The 17,161-nt window shown below is 38.1% G+C and overlaps 1 protein-coding gene across 4 annotated transcripts in view; it reads right to left on the bottom strand.

The window, feature by feature from the left end:
* Positions 1-17,161, bottom strand: part of dnajc16 (DnaJ (Hsp40) homolog, subfamily C, member 16) — a 33,642-nt gene that overhangs the window by 4,386 nt on the left and 12,095 nt on the right. For all 4 annotated transcript variants that reach the window (XM_063033421.1, XM_063033423.1, XM_063033422.1 and 1 more), the window contains exons 7-14: positions 15,192-15,296; positions 13,137-13,295; positions 12,571-12,701; positions 10,626-10,809; positions 8,147-8,335; positions 6,554-6,630; positions 5,531-5,611; positions 574-687 (exon numbers count right to left, since the gene is read on the bottom strand). In XM_063033421.1, coding sequence (XP_062889491.1) covers positions 574-687; positions 5,531-5,611; positions 6,554-6,630; positions 8,147-8,335; positions 10,626-10,809; positions 12,571-12,701; positions 13,137-13,295; positions 15,192-15,296 — 1,040 coding nt within the window. The remainder of the gene's footprint in view (positions 1-573; positions 688-5,530; positions 5,612-6,553; positions 6,631-8,146; positions 8,336-10,625; positions 10,810-12,570; positions 12,702-13,136; positions 13,296-15,191; positions 15,297-17,161) is intronic.

The following is a 17,161-nucleotide window of genomic DNA, read 5'->3' on the forward strand; positions in this document are numbered from 1 at the left end:
AATGAAGAGTACAGCACAGGAACAGGCCCTTCAGCCCTCTATGTCTGTGTTGACCATGATGCCAATTTAAATTGATCCATCTGCCTGTACATGGTCTACATACTGTACCTCCAGTTCCTGCTTGTTCACGTGCCTGTCTAAATGCCCCCTAAATGTTGCTATCATACCTGCTTCTACCATTTTCTCTGGCTGTGTGTTTCAGGCACCTCCCACTCTTCTGTAATAAAAAAACAACTTGCCTCCTAAAACTTTAAACTTTCTTCATATAATTGCTACCTTGACAACTGTGATCCTTCCATTCATCTCCAAGTGCAACTTTAAAAACACCTTCCATTTACTTTCTCACTTTCCTACAAGAGTCAATGACTGATGCGTCATGACCTTTCACACGCACATGCTCCGAGCTTTCGCAACCTCTGCCAGTGCATCTAACACTAGCACAGCATGACATCAGTAACAATTATTAGCTGATTCAGAGTTGAGGGTTGCCGACAGTGAGCCCAGTAGATCAAGGTTAGAAGTGGGCAGAAATATATACAAATGAATTACATTTACTTGTTCATATAGTAGTACCTTAAATTCTTGGAGGTATTGGTTTGCTGGTTTTTTGTAATATCCGGAACCTTTGCTGTTGCCGGTTCCTCCCTTTTCTGAGATTCAGACCCCCTCTCCAGGTCTATTGGATCGCTGAAATATATACCCAAAACCAGGACTGAAGTTTTCAATCTCAAATTCCAGTTTTGTTATACATGCATGCTGGCATAAAAAAATCTCCAACCAGCAATAAATTTCAAATTAACACATTTAAAAAATGCATGATCAATTTTAAAAATGGACATTATGCTAAAGCTAGAGAAGATATTATATTACTAGGAGACTTATGAGCATTTATAGGTAGGCAACACAAATCCATAAAGGAAATTCTTGGCAACTGAAGGCAAACCCACTAATGGAAGGAAGAATATACAAACCCTACATTCTGAGAAACACATAAACTTGACAGACAGGGAAAGACCAAAGTGGTCCTTTAAGTCCTGCCCCATGAACAGATAGCTCTGTAAAGTTAAAAGAGGTTATAATGTTAGGCATGGTAGATGGGATGTTGAGCAGCAGGGTGTAAAAACAGATTGTCACAATCTTCAGTAAGGATTTAAACAATGAATGGGCAAGAATGAAATGTTGAAACTTTATAAAGCACTGGTGAGGCCTCACTTGGAGTATTGCGAGCAGGTTTGGGCCCCGTATCTTGGAAAGGATTGCTGAAACCGGAGATGGTTCAAAGAAAGTTCACGAGGATGATTCCAGGATTGAAAGGCTTGTCATATGAAGAGCGTTTGATGGCTCTGGGCCTGTATTCACTAGAATTCAGAAAAATAAGGGGTGACTTCATTGAAACCTATTGAATGGTGAAAGGTTTTGATAGAGTGGATGTGGAGAGGATGTTTCCTATGATGGGAGAGTCTAAGACCAGAAGACACAGCCTTAGAATAGAGGGGAGCCCTTTTAGAACAGAGTTGAGGAGAAATTTCTTTAGCCAGAAAATAGTGAATCTGTGGAATTTTTTGCCACAGGCAGCTGTGGAGGCCAAGTCTTTATATATATTTAAGGCAGCGGGTGATAGATTCTTGGCTGGTCAGGGCATGAATGGATACAGGGAGAAGACAGGAGATTGGAGCTGAGAGGAAAATTGGATAGGTCATGATGAAATGGCAGAGCAAACTCGATGGGCCAAATGGCTTAATTCTGTTCCTTTATCTTATGATCTTATGGCCTAGAAGTACAAATAAATACAAATTGTGCTAAAGTTGTATGTCAGAGTGTCTAAGAACTGAAAATTCTATTTTGGATAATTACAACGTCAAGCTTCCAAACATTTTGTTTCAATGCAGCACAGTGATTTGGATCAGCACCAATGTATACAAGTTTCATGGAGGGAAATGAATACAAAGGTATTGGTCTTCCCAATTTTAAAATTGGAGGAAAGACTGGATTCTGAAAACACAAAATAACAGTGGATGTTGTTTCCCCATGCCAACAGTCAACATATTAGCTTTAACACCAACTGCCCACTCTAAATAATAGACAGTAAAAGTAAAAACAATGTGATAAAAACACTTCTTCTTGGGTACTAATTATTAGCACTACATTCATAATTTAATTACAAAAATAATCACATTTGGATCTGTGATTGAAACTGCACGGAACCACATTCAAAGACAATAAAGGTTGTGACAAAAACAAGTAGCGCAGCATCGATGGAGAGATACACAGAATTAGCAACTCAATGTCTCACTGTCAGTAGAATATTCCATTAAACAGACATAAATACAAATAGGTGGCACGATCTACTCCCAGTTATATTTTAACTGTCTAGAATTGGGAGGTTGTATCCAAAAGCTTCAATCACAAATGAAATACACACAGAATTTCACCAAGAAATGATTGCTAGAGCAATCTAACTCAGGTTGAATTGCTTTTGTCAAAAAAAAAGAAACACAACAGACATTGGATCAAATTACTATACTTTTGTCCCATCTTGATGCTTACTTGGTCTACTGAGCATTTCCAGCACCACATTATTAACAAAATGGTGGTCTCTGCCAGCACCACCGTGGTACTGAGAAAGGAGTTGTTTATTCTCACCAGGCTGACAATGCTCAACATATGCTTTGTCTGCAATATGTAATTAATCCCATTTGCTCTCAAGTTCATTTTCGCTACAGCACGTAACTTAATCCTGTCTTCGTCTGCCAATATTCCTGAGTTCAGACAGATGGGTCATACAGTTTGAGGGATTTGAACAAGAAGAAAAGGATTTTAAAATCAATGAGAACACATGCACAAAATTAGAAGGCAAACTAAAGTTGACAGTTGTTGGAGAGCAGAAAATGGGAGCATTGGGACAGTTGATTCTGGAGTTAAACGCTTGAACAAGACTTTGAGAAGTAAATGGGTTGGGGTAAAATCTAAAACAGGCAACACTACGAGTTGATCCAGCTTCTAATTCTTTATGACGAAGCTCATGTTGTTAATATCCCAGCTTCCCTAACCAAGGTTACAAAAACTCAAACAACATGAAACTGCGATCAGTAGTGAAAAAACAAAGCTTATTGGAGGGATACTTTAATTCACTCAAAGTCACACTACAGTTGACTACAGAATCAGGTTCATCAGCAATGGACAAGGAGTGAATCAGTGGGAGAGTTAAGACAGAAATTAGGAAGCTGGAGCTCTCTCATCACCAGTAAAAATGTGGAATCTGAATCTATCATCTATATACAGCATGATAAGAAATCAAACAGATGCAAGGATGGACGTTGGGGGGGGGGGTGCTGGGGGAGGGAAACCTCAAAGATAACCGAGTGGATTTTCTGGTCATGATTAGATTTGCAGCAATGGAACAAAGAAATGCCATTCTCACTTAGCTAGAAAATAGAAGACAAAAATTAAAGAAGAACAATAATGTTATTTGTATTAAAAGCTACCAACAGCTGCCGTGTGATCGTCATGGCCACAGACTGATCCTTTAGCATTAATTTAGAATTCAGCAAGCACAACCATTGAGTTGCAAGAAAAGTGGACAGCTATGAGGTCAACGGTCAGGAGCATTGCCTTTTACTCCATCAATGCAGGCAATGGTTATGTGTAACTGCAGGCAACACAAACTCTGACTCCTCTCCAGTCCTACAGTTTCCCTGCCAGCTGAGCTTTATGTACCCATGAATACTACTCCAGCTCTTCCTCAATGAAGAAAGAATGAGATAACTCTGGGTGACAAAGGATTTGGTTCATTTTTTGATGCTCCTTTGTACAGAAAATAATTTTTGTTCATATTTCTTCATTTGAAGTAGCGTTTCCCTCCACTGGCCACAACATAAACGTTAACTTTTTTGTGCTTCAATGATCACCTCTGCACAGAAGTGCATTTGTAATGCCCTCTGACAAAATAGTTCCCTTGTGAAAGGAAGGAGCATCTTAGTAGCCCAGGGCTCCTTAGTCATTCCAGGAAGATGGTAGGTAATTTTGAGGTGATATCTGACACCCATCCCTCTGTATTCCATGCCTTCACCCCAAGTAATGTTAGCAAGAAGCATCTGTTGAGGATTCCTTGTGAAAAATCAGCTAAAACCACGCATCAGAAGAACACTGTGATTTCTTCCGCTGCTTACTCGATACTGTGGCCTCCTGGCAATGACCCACAGGCACTAAATAAATAACTTAGCAAGTATGGACAAATAAAAATAAATGCAACTACATTGAAAAACAATTAAGAATAAAGAGACAATCTGGTGCCTGCATTCCTGCATCATAGCATTGTAGTCCAGAATCCTCAACAGATGCTTCTTGCTAACATTACCTGGGGTGAAGGCATGGAATACAGGAGGATGGGTGTCAAATGTCTCCTCAAAATTAACTATCATCTTCCTGGAAGAATGCAGTATTTACTCAGTTATTTGACTAGCACTAGGCTACTAAAACGCTCCTTCCTTACAGCATTCAGCATGCTTGAAAGTCAACCAACTGATGAGTGCATTCAAAAAATGTGCTACTTAAGTATACTGGTGCTTTTCTGCATCTCGTGCCGCTGTGAGCTTTAATAGTTCTCAACATCTTTGACTTACCCACCCAGAATTGGTTGATTAAGTGATAAACTACCATATTGTTGATAAGAACTCAGCAAGGAGGCAAAAAAACAGTTCTGTGGTTAGACAAAGGAGCAGAACATTATCTTCTTGGTTGACTTACAGATCAACTGGCCAAAGGCCAGAGAGGTAAGGCAGGTCACAAGATTAAAGAGAACTACATGACTGCAGTTTGCGTTAATCATTATGAATCTGGAATTACATTGAGGCCAATTCTACCTCTCAAATCTCTCATCTCTGCCAGCTGAGACAAGACTTTCACAGTGAGCTATTTCCTGCACCCTGAAAGCATTTCCTCTTCCATCCAAACTACCTAAACCAGCAAGCTTCAAATGCAACCTTAATGCATAATCTCCATTCGGATCACATTATTCATCTCTTACTGTATTTGCTTCTTATGAGTCTACATGTCTCCCATCAGTCTATGCTGTGAACCCCATCCTCTATACCATGCTCCTGATTTCCCCTTCTCTTCATGTACTGTATCTCCACCTTTTCAGCCTACGCTCACTCCTTACTCCCCAACCTATCGCAGGCTCCTTTTTCTCTTTGCTCCTGCATCCATCCTCCAATTTTATGTTTTATCTGGGAACCCATCAACCCCCATCCCATGCCCTGCTCCTTCTGTGCTCTTAGTGAAGAAGTTACATTCAATTTGCATTTCAACATTGTACATCTCTTACATAATGATCCAGCTTCATCCCCAACCCCCACTAGAAATCATGTAGCAAGTCCATCAGTATTCCAAAGAGAGCAAAAACAACTTTAAATTTTGCAAATTGACATTCGTAAAACTCAAACCTTGCAAATTAAAACATTAACCAGCTTGTTCCCTTTCAGCTGATGACCTCCAGTTACTCAGTGACATAAACCTGCACATTGCTTACCCAAAAGCTTGAATGATGAATGCTCCAAGCAGAATGAAAACCACAGAAAAAAGCAGAGAAATCAAGGGCATCATCTCTCTCCTGAAGCAGAAAAAAATAAAATTAACAAAGTCCGTTTTATTAAATTTAATATTAGATGCTTATTCTGTAACCCACCTCTACACCTCCTTCAGACTGCACTTTTGTTCCCTCATTTATCCGGTTCTTCCGTTTCTGCCATCCTAATTTTATTCTATTTAATTCTTCCACCTTTCTGTCAGACACCTTTCCACGCATTCTCCTTCTCCCTCCTTTCTATGATTCAGAAAACTTGTTTGTCTTCAACATTTCCAAAATCTCAACTTGAAATATTAACAGTTTCCTGAAAATATTAAATAATCTTTGTTTCTTTGCAACAGAAGCAGATCTGACTGACCTGCTGGGTACCTCAAGCATTTTCTGTTTTCACTCTGTCTTTCACCATTTGCAGCATTTGACACAAAGCATGCATCAACCTCCTACATTCAGTAGCTTTAAAACTTTTCTCCTAGCATAGGATATTGATACTTTGGTAAGGCACGTTTTTTTTTAAGCTCCAGATGCCCAATGATAGATATTCTAACTAAGTGGGGTGACCTGTTGAGCACTTCCTGCATTTTTAGATTTTACCGGCAATTATTTGTGTTTGAACATTGAAAGTAACATTAGGTTCTGTAGGAAATATTACCGTCAAACTTAATCTTATTCTCCCTATAGTTCTATAATTGCAAAATTTCCACTGGGGTAGAGGGAATTACAGAAGAGAAATAAGATCCGGAAAATGCTCCAGTGAACATATTAACAAGTGTCTCTTATTCAGATTTCGAATGACATTGCAAAATGCTTTTGTCACTGTTGTCACTTCAGAATTTTGATATTTGTGGTTTTGGATTTTAGCTCCTTCCTAGCCCTATGATAGCTCCCTGACATTTGCTCAATCTCTGGTAGGGATTAGTTTACGATAAGCCACTTTAATTATTGTTGGCATTAATACCAGCCACTTACCAGTTCTGAGTGAACCCAGAATCCCAGATTTGCAATGCATAATCTCTCATGGCATACAGCCAGCGTAAGAGGAAAATCTGGACAAAGAATATACTGGGTCTGAGTTTTACAAAACAAGTCGGTATCAACTAATACTACAGATCTCTGCTGCATACATATTGAAAGGTTATTTCTAAAGCAAGAACTTTTATTTAGCACTTCATCACACACACTACTGTGCAAAAGTCTTAGGCACCCTAAATTTTTAATATGAATTCTGTTTTAGATGTTTTTGTCTCTGCATTATTATGTCAATAGCCAAGAGCAAATTTTAAATTTCCAAGCATTCATTTTCCTAAAATTTAAAGGTTACAGAGAAAAATATTACATTTTGTTGAAGTAACATATTAAATAATAGACCACTCTTCAAATAAAAATGATTACTTTGTAGGTATACAGCCCAGAGCATGATTAAACAAAGATATCAGGAGCTAATGATCAATGGCATAATGAGCTGCATGAACTAAACTGATTAACAGGGTTGTATATGGTGACATATATGTACTTTGATAATAAATTTACTTTGAACCCTTTTTTGCACTTGTGCTGATTTACCGATACAAGGTGGACTGCTTCAAAAATTTATACAGATAAATAAAGACTCTTGGCAGCTAAACAACAAAAATAATGGATTCTGAAGACTAGATGTCACAGGATAAACCAAAACTTCATACACTTATGAGATAAATAAAATCCAAACTGATTGAGTACATTTCTGTGTCGGTTAAAACAATCAGTTCTGAAGGTTTGCTTTTAAAATGCAACACAGGAGAGTAATCTAAAGTTTCTTTAAGTCTTAACTGTTGATTCATATTTTCAAGGCCTCCCATATAGAATGCCTAGATGGACAGCAAAACCTGAATTTTCTCTTCTCCATTTTCTTCCCTGGCATTGCTCTTAGCACTGCTGGTAAACGCAGTGCATCACCAACAGTGTGTTCTTTGTATATCTGTAAAATACCACCCACTACCAATGCATGCTAAACAGAGACTATTATCTTAGTGACACAACAGATTATCAGAATAGAATTATAATATAGCTGGATGCAGCTAAACCATTAGGATCAAAATACTTATTACTCTATATGCAACACAATTTGCTAAATGGCTCCTTGTGACATTATGGAAATTTAAGAGGGCAGCCGTTAGCCTATTAAACATGTTAATAGTTGTACCAACACAAGCTATGGAGGGAATCTGTGAGGGAAATGAACTGTTGATGTTTCGGGCCAAGACCCTTCATCAGGACGAACGAGGAGGAGGATGGTGTGAAATATAGAAGGGAGTGGTTACCAGAAACTTTAGCTGTAACATATATTTGTAGACAGCAGCAAATGTTTTATCCAACCACAAACCAGTTCTCTAGTATCCAGAACCTTCCAAAATGTTGGCTGATACCCATTTTACTTGTTAATAGAATTACATCACATCAATCCAGCATGCAAACTAATCTTATTTCGCTCAGTTCACAGCTTCATGAAAATCACAGATAATATTAGAGACTGACATAACCATTCAAATAAGAGTGCAAACCATTCAAGTGCAAAATACTTACAGGTGCAAATTCGTCATTTAGTTCAGGCAAAATGGCTTCATGGGAGAAGAATGTGTGGTGCCCCACTTCTAATAACTGATTCACCTCAGTAAAAAGTTGGATTTTATCTCCTTCGCTTCCATTCCATCCATTTTCAAGCAATTTATAGAACACTTTTCCTGGAGTAGTGCTTTGCTGTAGAATCACAATCTATCCAATAGATATTTAAAATAAGTCAGTGATATTTTATAAAAACACATCACTTCTTTAAAAAGAGAGCCACCAAGAACTATAATGAAACACAGTAACAGGGTATATCATTAGATAAATGAATTGATATATCTTCCAAGCTGAAACACTAAAGTTCTCCCACAAATACATCTGGCTGCTTTCATCGTTGTGTTTTTATATACCTTGAAATATGTATTTTTCAGAACCAGCAAACAAGATGATTGATTTAAGGCAAAAAGTAGTAAAAGCTCTTTCCTGATAATTTATGTTTTTGTTTTTTGGTTGTGGTGAGTTCTGCTTCCAGAATATTATCTAACAAACTGCAAATAGGCAAGGGTTTTAATAGGAGCAATAATATGATTCTAAAGAACTAGCTCAAAATCTTCATTAGAATACAACAGCACAACTGAACTTTCTATAACTTTAAGCAGTGCGTGGAAGCTGTGGTTTGTGCATTGGACCAAAGGATCATTTCAAACATGAAAGCAATATCTGAATAGACGGAAATGCAGCTATGTATGTGATTCTATTTTGAGTTGGCACCTTGGGAAATTTTCAAAAGTATTTTCATTAGTTGGGAAGCCCTTTGGAATGTGGGGAGTTTCATTTGAAGGTAATTTATCCTATTCAATGACCCTCAATGAAATGGCTTCTGTTTTCTCCTAGCAAAGATGAAATATACAATTTAAGATTCATTAATGTCTTTTGCATCAATTAATTTAAAAATAGCAGAAAACTGAAAAAAAACTTACTTTGGATAATATACTAGACAACAAACTTGTAAACAAAGTTTACAGTGTTATTAATATATAATGTTGGAAATTACTCCTGCTAATAGAAGTGTGAGAATATTTATTGGGAAGAACATTGCATTCATTTACGCGACATTCCTTCATTCATTACTACCAGCAGGGAGGAGGTACAGAATGCGAAGAGCCACATACAACATTTTAGGAACAGCTTCTTCCACTCTGCCACTAAGTTTCTGAATGGTCCACAAACACTACCTTGCTATTCCTCTTTCACACTACTTATTTATGGTAACTTAGAGTAATCTTGTACATCATGCACTGTACTGCTGCCACAAAACAACAAGTTTCACAACCTATGTCAGCAACGATAGACCTGATTCTATATTCAGTGGACGTACAAACATAGTAGTGGAACAATTCAAAAAGCAGACAGAAGAAAAAGAATCTATCACATTCTTAATGACTTGCCATCCAGCAGCTGGGGTTTGATCCTGACTTCTGGTGCTCTCTGTGAAGAATGTGCATGTTCACTATGTGACTAACTGGTGTTTAGTTTGCTCCCACATCCCAAAGGCATGTTTATTGTTAGGCTGTTAAGTTAATTTGCCACTGTGAGATGCTGCTTGTGCAGGCAAGTGGTAGGATAATCAATAGTGTTCATAAGCAGGGATGAGAAAATAGTGTACAGGTTAAAAACAAAAGTGGGCAGTGGATTTTATGGAGTTGGTCCAAGAGCCAGCACAGACTGGTTTGGTCAAATGTGCTGAGCACCTCTGCTCCATCCGTCAAAAGCGGAACTCCCAGGTGACGAAACATTTTAATTCTGATTGCGATTCCCTTTCCTATTCCGACATGTTGGTCTGTGGCCTCCTGTAGTGCCAAGATGAGGCCACTCTCAGGGTGGAGGAGAAACACATTATGTTCTGTCTGGGTAGACTCCAATCTGATGGCATGAATATAGATTTCTCCTTCCTGTACAAAAATATTTCCCCTCCCCCTGTGTTCTATTCCCCACTCTCTCCTTTTACCTCTTCTAACCTGCCTGTCATCTCCCCCTTGTGCCCTTTCTCCTATTTTCCACTCTCCTCCCCTATCAGATTCCTTCAGCCCTTTAGCTTTCCCACCCACCTGGCTTCACCTATCACCTTACAGCCAGCCTTTTTCGCCTCCCCCCACCTTTTTATTCTGGCATCCTCCCCCTTCCTTTTCAGTTCTGAAGAAGGGTCCTGGCCTGAAACGTCGACTGTTTGTTCATCTCCATAGGTGCTGTCTAACCTGCTGAGCTCCTGCAGCATTTTGTATGTGTTGGTTTGGTCAAATGACTTCCTTTTTGAGTGTTAAGGGAAAGATAAAATGTAAAGACTTCACTCTTCAAAGGACATTTAATTTTATAGCTCCAGCTACTGGACTTCATCTTCTATACTCTATGATGGCCATGAAAAAGAAATGACAAACACTGATAAATTTATCAAGCAATATCTCACTTAAGAGTGGATAAAGTTTGTTATTCTACTCACATTTGATGTGGCACCACTTCTCAGTGCTGGTGGGAGTAAGGCATTAATAAAGGCTTGTTGACGTTCTGGATATACATATGCAAATCTTAGAGACTCTTTAGGATTCACAGAGGCAAAGGAAATAAAGGAGTAGTGTGGGGTTTTCAGCTTAAGTTTCTCTCCGATTATTAGCAGGACACAGTATCTGCAAAATTCAAGTGAAATCAAACATATACTATAGCTCGGCCATGGTAGTTTTGAAAACTCATGAAAACTTTTGAAAAGTTCATGTAGCAGGAGCATAAAGAAGCCTGAATGGCAGAGGTGGTGCACTGGCTCATCAACCACCAACCTGCATTGGCAGATACCCCATGCCCCACCTGTGAGAATCTGCAAGTCTCACAATGAACGCCCTTCTGTGTCACTTCAGAACTCACAAGACCAAAGTGAAAGCAAATCATTCTTCATCAAAAAAACCACGTTAAGCACAATAATTGTTTACAAATCACTCTCTCAACTAGGCTGTGTTACTCATGAGAAGATAGATAAAATGGATGCAAATTAGCAAAACCCAATAAGGAAAATACCCATCATAGAATGGCTGATATTTGATAGCTGATACCTTTATTACAGGCATGAACTGCTGTTTTGTTGAATTTTCATACTCCACAACATAAGGACGATGAAAGGGTTACTTCTGAACTGTAACTCACATGTGTTTTGCTGTCATAGAAATCCATGGTGTCAGTACCAAATTCCCAATTGGCACCAATATACCTGGAGGCTCCCTTGGCCCCCTGATAGCACTGATTTATAAATTATATTGCAATAGTGAGCTAGGGATATTATGTTTCCTTGTATTCTCCAATCATTTCTCTTGAAGATACTGGCACTCACTGGGTTGCAGTTTTGCAGAAGTTGATTTGCCCTTTCCACTGTTTCAATTAGTGAGCGCTAAAGTAATGCAAAAAGTCACTGCCAACACTGACTCAGCCCTTTAATTACAGATGCAATTTACAGCAAGGGACAAACGATTAACAGTCACTTTAAGAAATGATGGATGATTCTAATTCTTTCAGTGCCATGCAACTGCTACGGTTAAAGTTTGGCTGATTCAGCACTGATCATGCATCAATTCTTGCGTTTCTGATCTTGGTGATGCAGTATTAACATGCTCCACCAAGTAAAAGCCTTTGGAAACCATAATCTGGATAGCTCATTATCACCGAATTAGAATGCACCTGGTTGTAAAGTGCACCTTGCCTTTAGAGACCTGGCAGAAAGTGCTGCATTTCATCAATGACATCCTAGAGGGAAAGATCAGCGTAATTGCGACAGTCACAATAAACACTCACAAGCGTTTTAGGATAGTGCTTGAAGTAAAAACTGTATCCTGATCATCAAAATGCTATGGAATCATCGAAAGCATACAGGATCATACAGTTCTCTGCAAAAGCAGGCTCAGTTGGCAGCACTCTTGCCTGAATGGGTTCAAGTCTCACTCCAGAGAATTGAGCATAAAAATCCTGGTCAACACTAATTTAATTAGTGAGGAAGTGTTGCTTTCATTTGAAACAGATGTTACACAAAATCTACGCCAGATACAGTAAAAGACCCCACAATGGAAATTAAAACAGCAGGGAAGCTGTCCCTGATGTCTTGGCCCAGACTCATTCTTCATCTGAAATCCTAAAAACACAGGTTCTCTGTTCATTATCAACAGGATCTCTTGGAGCTTGTTGTGTTTAAACGACAGGCTACTGCATTCCCTGAAGCACTGAAATAACCACTAGAAGCTTTGGATTCTCAGCTTCATGAAACATGATATAAAATACAGGAAATGTGCGTTTCTTTGTCTTTTTCCATTTTCTTTCACAGAAGGGCCTGGTGAAGACTAGACAAATATATGCATCCCATTCAGCAATCAAAATCAAAAGAAATGGTTGATTTCTGCAAAAGCATTTACCTCTTCTGGCGACGATACTGTCTCACCGGGCACAACTCCTCGAAAAGTCTTTGGTTTGTAAGGCGAGGAGCCAATAGGAATTTGTTGCTAGAAACCAATTGATCTATTAATTGCCTTTTCATTACTTTGGCCTGCAAGAAAATCATTTAAAACCCATCAGCTGTTTTCACATACCAAGAACATAAATGGTGTTATTTTTTAAAAAATTGTACTCACATCCCTTCTCTGCTGCAAATACTACTGCTCACTGGTTTGCCACACACAGTGAGAATAGCCGAGAGCAAGAGTTAACAAATTCCCCAAGCATGTAATAGTACCCAGGAAGGTGGGAATGGTGAGTCAGTGCAGAGATAAAGGTAAAATGTTGCACTATGTAGAGGCAATTAAAACCTAAAGAATCAGCACTTGCTAAAGAGGAAAAAAATGATGACAGATACAGGAAAAACTCTTGTGCATCGGATGTACACTGCAGCAACAACTCAGGGTAAGCTAGCTTTGACATGAGATCCGCAATTGCAGAACAACTTAACTGAATCTGAAATCTGAACACACATAAACACACTTACCTGAATAACATCAGATGCTTTCTCTATGTTCTCCTTAAAAATCATTATGGTAGATGTGTATCTATTTATATTGTATTTAGTTAGAATTTCCTCAGTCTTTTCTATATCAGTCTCCACATAACCAAATGCAACATAGTCTTTAAACTGGAACGCAGTCAGCTTTAAAAAGAGAAGTGTATGTTAGAACTGCAGCTTGATCATTTGCCACAAAGGATGCACTAACAATCAGTTAATTGCAGCCAAGACATTTTGGCAGCAGCTTGCTGATATTGATACATGTTCTATTTTATGAAATATAAAACACCCAGATACGTTTTACAGATTATACTGAATATCCATGACTACACAATATTATAGAATATTAAACACAGAGGTACTGAAGATCCATATATTATAACAAATCACAAACTAATAATAATGAATTGAATGTTACTATAATTAAATTCTTCATTTCTCAAATTATTTAGAAAGAAAAAAAGTTTGAAATCTCACATTTTTATATGAAAAAATGGTTTTAAATGGCTAACAATGGAGCTTACCAAAATACTTAGAATATTACAAGGTGAAAGAGGGGGAGAAACTGACAGAGACAATGAAAATGACTGAAATTTAAACCTACACTGAATAATACAGTGGATTCCGGTTAATTGGGGTAACTGCCTATTTGGGACAACTCTTAAAGAACAAAAACTAATCAAGAAAATAGCCAGAATTTTTGAGACACTATGCCGCTTAATTAGGATAGGAGACTGTTGCCAGTTTCTAACTAGCGTCAATCGCGAGCACTTGTGTAACCATTAAGCGTGAACATTTTTAAATAACGTCAGTTGTGTGCTTGCATTCACAAAGCAGTGACTTTTGTCACAGATAGTAGGCAAGAAATAAGTAGTAAGACAATTCAGAATTGTTTTTCTCACTGTAGTTTCAAGCATTCAGACTTCAACAAGTTAGGAACTATGAAAAATTTGAAGATATTGACAATCATTTAGAATGTTACAATGAAAATGAAGATTTAAAGGAAACAACAATCAAAGCATTGTATGAAAACAGTCCATCATCTTCACTAGGTGGCTGCGATAATTTTGTTCATTTACAGTCAATCAAAAGAACACAACAGTGTACACTGGATTCCTCTGTCTATTTGGAACTAATACAGTCTGATAGTACTATAGTAGTATTGGTAGTGTTGTGATTTCTTCTGTATTTCATTTAAATATATAATTTATTACTCAGTTCAAATAGAAGTTTGTCTTTTTTTAAAAAACACCTTTTTAAGCCAAAATGTACTGGTCCTGATGTGTCCCAATTAACTGGAATTCACTGTATTTGCAAAGGAGACAAACTAAGAGAATTAAGTGCATAATTTGAAAGGCATTTCCAAAGAGGAACTTCATTCAAAGGGAATAAATGTTGCATAAATAGTCATTTTACATGTAGCAAGATTCAGAACTCTACAATAACAGCAAAAATCAAATAATTACATACTTGGTATGTTTATACATAATCCCAGGAGGAAAAAAAATTATTCATACTTATGTCATCGACACAATTTTTTTTGTACAGAAATGAACTGCCCCACTAATTGCAAGCAGTACGATCATATTCTGATCAGACTGCAAACTGATATAGATCACACACACAGCACTCCACTGAATGTTCTATACATAATGTCCGGTAAAAGTTACTAAAATTAAAACTACTTAGATGTGCCTTAATGAGAAATTGACATCTGGATTCTAAATAGGCTCTCACATTATTACTGTGACAAGTTTCTTCAGCACTGTCCAACTTCAAATTCAAGAACACTCATGAAATGTGGTAAAACAATTTAGACTTAAACCTTTAAAATTAAAGCTTAGCAACACCCTTGCTTTTTAAAAGGGCCATGAAAATTCTACCATGAAAAAGAATTTCATTCAAACTTGTTCAAGATAATTAAAACACCAGTGAATTGATCACACAAATAAAAGTAATGTGCAACATAGCACTGTTTGGTGATACGCATAATAGCTCCATTATAGGCTACAATTCAGCAAACCACACAAAATAGATTACCTTGTACAACAGTGGCACTGCAGGTTTCTGGTGAAATATTAATGCATGTGGCTTGTTCTCTTGCTCCCAAGCAGACAGAAATTGTCCATAGTTCCTGTCGGTTATCTAAAAGTGAAATCCAAATATCTAGTTACACTCTACATTGTCCATCCTTCCATTTGTCCCCTAGCCATACAATTTGACCCTCTGTTAAGACCACTTTAATTTTAGACCAGAAGATCTAGGAGCAGAATTTGGCCATTCAGCCCATTGAGTCTGCTCCACCATTTCACCATGACTGAATTACTATCCCTCTCAACCCTAGTCCCCTGTCTTTTTGGCCTCATTCCCACTCCTTTTCAGTTTCTATTTGTTCTTGTTCTTTTTCTTGTGCTGTTGCTATATTGATTTTAGTCTGTACCCTATCACAGATATTCATTCTCTTCTCTCCATCCTTACCCCTTTCCTCTTTACAATTTAAAAGTATGCTTAGCCCCTTGCTTTTCCATTTCTGATGGAAGTCCCAGCTTGAAACATAGACTAGGGTCCACTCATTAGATACTGCTTGACCTGCTGAGTGCTCCCAGCATTTGTTTTTATTTCTGTTAAAAGTCAACTACGTTTATTTAAATACGTAATTGAATGAACTAAATTTAAACTAACCGATCTATGATTAAATGGTCACTTCATTATCAAAGTTCCAATGATGTACTTACAAGCGCAAAGTTGGAATTTTTCAAGTATTTCGCAGAATCTTACATCACAAACTGTAAATAACTTGTATCATATTTTTGCTTTATTTTTCCCTCAAGTTTTCCTTTCCCAACCAATATCATCATTGTGTATCATGTTTTTAAATTATGAAATGTCCATATAAAGAATATTCTAAACACATTTTTGGAGTCATCACTGACTAAAGCATTTAATAACATGAAGTATAGAAACTCTACCTTCAGTATACCAAAAAAAAATTGATGCTAAAGGATTAGTGCAGGTGAGCCATAGTTCAGTCAAAGAGATGGGATTTTCAGGATTATGTTTCAAAGTTACATTAAAAGTAGCAAAGCAAGGTGTACCATATATATCAATATTAAAAATGTATGGGGCCTTGGAGTGCTGTGAACCTTAATTTAGGGATGATTAGGATGACCAGAGGTGAACAGGCAGATGTCTGAAGTAGACTGTAGGGCTGGAGGAGACTGCAGAGAAAGTGAGGAAGCAAGGCTTTGATGGGGGGGGAGAGGAAAGAATGCAAACTAAGAAAGAGGAAAACCACTCCATAACCAGCAAGCAAGACTGGTCAGCATATACATAAGTGATGACTGAGCAGAACTTGGTGTGCATCAGGACCTGAGTGCAGCCCCGTAGCAGAGATTTGAATGCATATCATGGCTAAAATAAAAGTTTCAGAATATTCATATCAAGGTGTAATAAAGAGGTGAGACACCAGGAAACTTCACAAGGGGAGAAGTTGGGGAAAAAATGACTTGGGTGAAGGCACAGATTAGTAGTCAAACATGAGAAAATCTGCAGATGTTAGAAATCCAAAGTAACAGACACAAAATGCTGGAGGAACTCAGCAAGCCAGGAAGCGTGTATGCAAAAAGTGTAAGCAGTCTACGTTTCAGGCCAAGCCCCTTCATCAAGACCGGAAAGGAAGGGGAGAAGTCAGAGTAAGAAGGTAGTCATAATCATAGTCATACTTTATTGATCCCAGAGGAAAAGGTGGGGGGAGAGGAGGAAGAAGTACAAGGTGGCAGGTGATAAGGAAGGAAATAAGGTGAGGGTGGGAAACAGGAATTGGGAATGATGAAGGTGGAGGGGGCAATTAATTTCTATTTCCCATTCCGACATGTCAGTCAATCACTTTCTTTACTGCTACGATGAGGCCACTCTCAAGCTGGAGGAGCAACATCTTATATTCTGTATGGGTAGCCTCCAACCTGATGGCATGCACACAGATTTCTTGAACTTCCAGTAATTGCCCCCAC

This window comes from Mobula hypostoma, chromosome 25 (assembly GCF_963921235.1).
Source record: "Mobula hypostoma chromosome 25, sMobHyp1.1, whole genome shotgun sequence".
Taxonomy (NCBI): domain Eukaryota; kingdom Metazoa; phylum Chordata; class Chondrichthyes; order Myliobatiformes; family Myliobatidae; genus Mobula; species Mobula hypostoma.